We start from the raw sequence: 6,870 nt of genomic DNA on the forward strand, positions 1-6,870 counted from the left end.
AGAGGGCTGCCGTCATCCCAAGGACCCGGAGAGCTGGAGCGGGGCCCGAGCGGGAACCCAAGGCTGGACCTGGCTTCTGCCCCCAGGGTGGCTCGCCCCTTGCATTGAAACAAAAGCAAAGCGGGTCCGAGTCCCTCCGAAGGGAAGGATGATGTGGATGGGATTTGACCGGATGCTTGTGTGTTGAGGGCCGCACCCGTGGCACAGGGAGGGTCCCAGGCAAGGGGTGGAATTGGAGCTGCAGCTGCTGGCCTGCCCCACAGCCACAGCCACAGCCACAGCCACAGCCACAGCCACAGCCACAGCCACAGCCACGCGGGATCCGAGCCACGTCTGCGACCCACACCACAGCTCGCGGCAATGCCCGATCCCCGACCCCCACTGAAGTGAGGCCAGGGATAAATCGATCAGGCATCCTCACGCAGCCTCGTCCCATTTGCCTCGTCCCACCACCACGGGCACGCCACCAATCTTTGCCTAGTTTCTTCTACGTATATATACTGTCTTCTTTCTCAGCGGTACCTGTGGCACATGGAAGTTCCCGACCAGGGATGGAACCTGAGCCGCGCCTACGACCCACAGCACCGTTGCCGAAATGCCCGATCCTTTCCCCACCGCACAGGGCTGGAGATCCAACGGGTGCCTCCACAGACACGACTGGAGCACGAACCCACTGAGCCCCAGTGGGAACTCCAGCCAATCTCTTTGGAAAGTAGGTCTTCCTATTAGGAAGGAGAATGTGTGCATACGTCGAGGTGGAAAGTTCATTGCTATGAGGGGTTCCCGTTGGGGCTCAGTGGGAAGGACCCTGCCTAGTAGCCATGAGGACACAGGTGTGATGGCTGGCCTCGCTCCGTGGGTGAAGGATCCGGCATTGCCGTGAGCTGTGGTGTAGGTCGCAGACGAGGCTCGGATCCTGCGTTGCTGTGGCTGCGATGGAGGCCGGCAGCTGCAGCTCCGACGCCACCCCGGCCTGGGAGCTTCCCCTATGCCACAGGTGTGGCGCTAAAAGGCAAACAGAAATAAAGAAAGCTAATGCTTATGAAATCCATCATGGAGAACAACGAAACTTTCCGTGTGTGTGCGCGCGTGTGTGTGTGTGTGTGTGTGTGTGTGTGTCTTTTGTCGTCTGACGTTTCAGGGCCATGTTTCCTCGGCATGTGGAGAGTCCTGTGCTAGGGGTCCTATTGCTGGTTGACATAGTTTTGGAAGTCCTAGCTAGCCAGGGCCCTCAGAGAAGCACAAGACACAAAAGGAGTCCACATGGGAAAGGAAGAAGTCAAGGGATCCCTATCTGCACACGACATGATCCTATCCCCGCAGACCCCTCAAGACGCTCCCAGAAAACGGGTAGAGCGCCTCAGTGAATGGGGCCAAGTCGCAGGAGGCACCATGAAGGCACAGAAACCGACTGCCTTTCTACACCCTGGGAACGAGAGCTCGGAGACAGACCTCGGGGAAACGATCCCATTTGCCGTCACCTCCCAAAGAATAGACGACTGAGGAAGAGACCTCCCTAGAGAGACGCAAGGCCCGTCCTGGGAACCCCCCAAGACGCTGATGCAAGCAATCCAAGAGGCCGCAAACAGATGGCAAGACACACCTTGCTCTTGGATTGCAAGAGCCCATAGTATCCCAAGGACCATGCTCCCCAAGGCAGTCCGCAGAGTCACCGCCATCCCTGTCAAATGCCCAAGACCTCTGTTCACAGCACGAGACCATGGGGTTGGTGGGGGAGGGGAGCTGGAGCAGCCCAGAGGGACCCTGGGGGAGACATGGGGAAGGAGGAAGGCCCGTTGGGGGGACCCCAGGAAGTGACCTCACTTCCCTGGCGACAGAGGCCAACGGAACTTGGAACCTGGGGAGCCGGGCACCTACTGGTCCAGTCCAGGAGAGGACGGAGGAGGGATGGACTGGCTCTGCTGCATCCCGCTCTCCCGAGGCCGAGGCCGAGGCCGCAGGCGTCGTCACGGCAGAGATGGCCTCTGCCAGGCCTGCAGAACCTGGATGAGAACGCGAGGCGGACGCCTATGGGCCGTTGCCCGCAGGGACCCAGAGGTAACACAGGGAGAGGGAGCTCCAGCCAAGGGCAGGGACCTCTCGGAGCCCACACGGGAGCCCCATGTCCCCTCCCTGGACGACCGTGTGCAGAGGCCGGTGGTGAGGGGTGGGTCCGCCTCAAGCAAGAGCGGGCTGACGCGGGCTTGGAGGCCTGCTGGGCAGGGCCTGTCCACACCCCAGGACACAGCTGGCTGGGGAGAAGCGGGGGGCCGAGGCGGGGGGTGGTTGGAGTCAGGGCTGAGCCCTGTGTGCAAGCGGTACCCCCGGCCCTCCAGGGGGCTCTCGTTCCTCCCGGTAGCGGGGGTGCGGTGTCTGAGCAGGCAAGGCCTCCCCTGATCTGGGAGCAGAAGGTCAAGGGGGCAGAAGAAGCAGCGAGAAGACAACAGCCCCGCAGGGCTCTGACGCCTCGGGGCCGGGCCCTCTGACGCTCACTGTCATTGCAGAGTCCCCCACCCGAGACCCGCCAGGAGCTGGGTGAGGAAGGCAGAAGGCCTCCCGAGGAACCTCCTCGCAGGCCGCTCCCCGGGGTCCTCTGCCGGGCTGGTGGCGAGCGCGGCACCGCCAGCTGTGGCCATGAAGACACCGTCCACATGAGCCTGACAACCCTGGAAGGCCTGGCCCCCCCTGAGGCCCAGCCTGAAGGTGAGAAGAGGGGGCCGGGGCTCGGGGCGTGTGGGGGGAGCTGAGGTGTGGGCCGCACAGCGGGGAGTCCCCAGAGGATGGTGTTGGGCCAGGAGCCAAGACGAAGGCACACGCCCCACCTGCAGGAGAGCAGAGCCAGCAGGTGCTGGCCGGGACCGGTCGGGAAGGCTCTGGAAAGACTGCTCTCCTTGGAAGAGCCCATGGCAAGGCGGGCAGGCACCAAAGCTCTTCCTCTCTCACACCTCCAGCAGGAGACCTGGCATCAGAGGCCAAGACCCCAGCCGAGCGGAAAGACCCTGGAGCAGCCCCCAGAGGAGGTCCAGAACCACAGGAGGACTCAGCACCCGGGCAGGGAGGACCTCTGGCTCTTTCAGAGGGACACTCACGTCCTCATGGGGACTCACCTCCCGGGGAGGATGAACCCTCTGCTCCTCTCCCAAGAGGCCAAGCTCCTCTTGAGGAGCCACCACCCGGGCAGGGTGGAACCATGGCGCCTCCTGCAGGAGGACCAGGCCCCCAGGAAGACTCAGCCCACGGGCAGGCTCAACCTACTGCTCCTCCGGATGGAGGACCAGAGCCTCAGGAGACCTCACCTCCCGGGCAGGGAGGTGATGAAAATCCTGCTCCTCCTACAGGAGGACGAGGCTCTCAGGTGGACTCACCAGCCGGGCAGGATGAAAACGCGGCTCCGGCCGCATCCCCACACACTGATGTGCCTTTCCCTGTGCTGGATGGCAACGTTGCCCCGGCCTCTGCTGGGGACAAAGGGCCCGAGGAGCACTCAGCAGCCCTTCTGGGAGCGCCTGCCCTGACTGCTCCCGCACCCCCTGTACCAGGTCCTGGCCTGGCTCTTTCAGGAACCCTGGGCCCAGTTCCAAAACCACCTTCCCCAAGGTCCCCTCTGCCCCTGCCAGTGCCCTCCCCATCAGCTCCCCCCAAACCCCATCCCCCTGCTCCCCCTCCTGACATGGGCTCTCCTTCCCCTCTCCTGATTTCTCTTTGGATGTGTGTCCAATTTCTCTTCCTCTTCCATATCATCTATGGCATAGTTTAATTCATGTTGAGAGCCTAGAAAGTTTAGAAAGTTGAAACTAAATAAAAATGCAAAGATAAGGTAGTTATTGATAGGGAAATAAGAAAAAGCAAAAATTAATAAATAAAGTGAATTATTATCCATCGATCACTGAGAAGAGAGAAACGATTTTTTTTTTTTGTCTTTTGTCTTCTGTCTTTTGAGGGCCGCCCCCCGCAGCACATGGACGTTCCCAGGCTGGGCGGCGGTGGGTGGGGTGGGGGGGGGTGGTCGTCCATCGGAGCCCGAGCTGCCGGCCTCCAGCACAGCCACAGCGACAGGGGATCCAAGCCGTGTCTGGGGCCCACACCACAGCTCACGGCCCCGCCGGATCCTTTCCCCTCGGAGTGAGGCCAGGGATCGAACCCACTTCCTCAGGGATGTGCGTCAGGCACGTGAACTGCTGAGCCACGCACGACGGGAACTCCGAGAGCCAGGAGACCATTGGAGGACCGTCCAAAGTCAGCTGAATTGACGGCGGGGGCGGGGGGTTGTGCACTTGGGCACAGCAGCTGCCCTTTCACCAAGCGCAGGGTCGCATTCATTCTTGGATGTGGTTGCACAGTGTCAAGAACCTCCCGATTCGCAGAGCTGAGGGGTGACAAGATTGCCACAGTTTAAAAAAGCCCGCCAAAGCAAACGGGCACATTCCCCGGCCTGAGGGGCCCCATCGACGTCCCGGCTCTCAGCCTCGGGGCTGAGGGACTTGCTCTCTCCACCTGTTTCTTCCGCAGCCCTCTCGTACCTGCCCTCATGCGGACAGGAGGAGAGGTCGCTTCATCCACCTCCCCAGGGAGCAAAACCGGCAGCAGAAGTTCAAGCCATCCGTGCACTCGAACACACACACACGCTTGGGCACTGGCTTTTACTAGAGCATTTAAAGTCAAGTTTTGAAGTTTAAAACAAATAAGATTTTCCTGTTGCGGCTCATCCGAAATGAAGCCACTGGGTATCCATGAGGATGCAAGTTCCATCCCTAGCCTGCTCAGTGGGTTAAGGATGTGGCGTTGCCGTGAGCTGTGGTGGAGGTTGCAAAGGTAGCTGGGATCCTGGGTTGCTGTGGCTGTGGCATTAGCTGGCATCTATAGCTTAGATTCAACCCCTGCCTGGCACTTCCATGTTCTGCAGGTGTGGTTATGAAAGAAAAAAATGTTAAACCAAATAAACATTTATGAATTCTTTATACACTTCTCTTATACCCTTCATTTCCCTGACACATGTTGAGGGGATAAATGTGGATTTTTCCACCCACACTGCTTCCTTTACCTATGCAGAATGAGGTCCAGAGAAGAACATTGTTAGTTTAGCCTCCAGATTGTTTCTGGACACACAAAACAGCCTTGTCTTTGGCTTAAAAGGCTACTCACTCGGGCTCCATTGCAGATGAACTGTTTGAAAACATCTATTTTTCCCAAGCAGCTGCCAGAGAATTGAGATCCAAATACTAGCTCAGCCAGGGCTCAGCCGAACCCTGGCCTCCTGGGGACTCCGTGTGGACTGCAGGCTCTAAGGCACAAGGCCAGCTCGGGCAGGCGTTGCTTCCTGAGCCTCAGTCCCACTGGTGAATGGGGTCCAAAATGCAGGGCCGGTGCAGTGACGCCTGGTGATCCCACAGCTCCAGGTCCTCAGTTCTGCAACAAGGGCTACCCCCTGCCCTCGAGGGAACCCTAATGCCTAACCTGCTCACGATATGGTGTCAGAGGTCAGCAACAACACATTTTGACATCAGCAGTGTCCTCAGGAAGAATATCTTTCCACTCCTGGGGTGGGCGGGGGGCGGGGTGTGGAGGTGGGAGATGGGGAATGGGCTTTGAACCGGCAGAGCCAGTTGCCTTCTTAGGCGCCCTCCCTCAGGCCCCAGTTTTGGACACTCCAGGGAACCTTGCTCCAGTTGAGGGTTCTGCCTGTGTAATTCTTGGGTGTAATTTTCCCATGGGCTCCCCCCAGCACAGGTCACCCATTTCTTTCCTTGGTGTGGCTAGAAGGGCACAAAAGGGCCAGTGTGACTTCCTGTGCAGGACCTCTGGACCAGCACTGTATCCACTTAAAGTAATAAGCAACAAGTGAAATTAATTTTTTTTTTTTTTTGTCTTTTTGTTATTTCTTTGGGCCGCTTCTGCGGCATATGGAGGTTTCCAGGCTAGGGGTCTAATCGGAGCTGTAGCCGCTGGCCTACGCTAGAACCACAGCAACGCGGGATCCGAGCCGCATCTTCGACCTACACTACAGCTCACGGCAACACCAGATCATTAACCCGCTGAGCAAGGGCAGGGACCGAACCCGCAACCTCATGGTTCCTAGTCGGATTTGTTAACCACTGCGCCACGACAGGAACTCCTGAACTTAATTTTTATAATATACTTTGGTTAACCCAATTTATCTAATAGATTACATTTCAACACATAGTCAACATAAAACATCATCAGTGACTATTTTACACTGTTTCCTTCATAATGTCTTCAGCACATCTCAATTAAGAGTAGCAGGTATCAGCACAAGTGGCCAGGACCTCCTGTGCTGGGATGAGGAAGTCACAACTGGCCAAGGTGCACCAAGGAAAGACACAGAAGGTGGGTGTCCCAAGGCCGGCGTGGGGGGTACACCCGGGAAAATTGTGTCCAATCACACAGGCAGAATCCTCAACCAGAGTTGAGTTTCCTACAATGTTCAAAGCTTGGGCCTTGGGGCAGCCAGCTCTGCAGTTCAAAGCCCGCCCCCCATCTCTCTCCACTCCCCCCTCAGGAATGGAAAGACATTTCCCGGATCACAGGGCTGTCAGAATGTATTCCTGCTCACCCCTGACATCATATGATGGGAGGGTAAGGCCTTAGGGGTCCCGCGAAGGAAGTCTAGAGACTTCCAGAATCCGTAAATCTTCTCATCCCTCATGGGAAAAACCTGCCTGGCTCCATTCGCTCTTCTCTAAGGGTCGTTCGTTCGCGGACTCCCGGCTCCCCAAAGGGTTCCCTGTGAATTTGACCGTGCCCCTCCGTGGCCCGCGACTCCTGCCCCGGAGCCCCCGCTCGCTGCTCCGCCCGGCCACGTCGGCGCCGGCCCTCTAGCCCGACCCGGGGCTGGGCCTGGCGGGGGCTGCG

At 58.4% G+C, this 6,870-nt stretch overlaps 1 protein-coding gene and 1 long non-coding RNA gene across 2 annotated transcripts; one reads left to right on the plus strand and one right to left on the minus strand.

The window, feature by feature from the left end:
* Positions 1 to 949: 949 nt before the first annotated feature.
* LOC110256689 (uncharacterized) lies at positions 950 to 3,888 on the plus strand. The gene is made up of 3 exons (XM_084997623.1): positions 950 to 2,058; positions 2,505 to 2,703; positions 2,952 to 3,888. The coding sequence occupies exons 1-3, from the start codon at positions 1,909 to 1,911 to the stop codon at positions 3,755 to 3,757; spliced, it is 1,155 nt and encodes a 384-aa protein (XP_084853749.1). The 5' UTR covers positions 950 to 1,908; the 3' UTR covers positions 3,758 to 3,888.
* LOC146396437 (uncharacterized) lies at positions 3,856 to 6,834 on the minus strand. The gene is made up of 2 exons (XR_014828306.1): positions 6,678 to 6,834; positions 3,856 to 4,366 (listed from the first exon to the last, which is right to left on the minus strand). It is a non-coding gene; the product is annotated as an uncharacterized LOC146396437 (long non-coding RNA).
* Between the last annotated feature and the right edge of the window lie 36 nt (positions 6,835 to 6,870).

Source organism: Sus scrofa, chromosome 14 (assembly GCF_054392235.1).
Source record: "Sus scrofa isolate SSC_HxYL_T2T_F1_AM1 chromosome 14, Sscrofa_HxYL_maternal_Yorkshire_Landrace_v2.0, whole genome shotgun sequence".
Taxonomy (NCBI): domain Eukaryota; kingdom Metazoa; phylum Chordata; class Mammalia; order Artiodactyla; family Suidae; genus Sus; species Sus scrofa.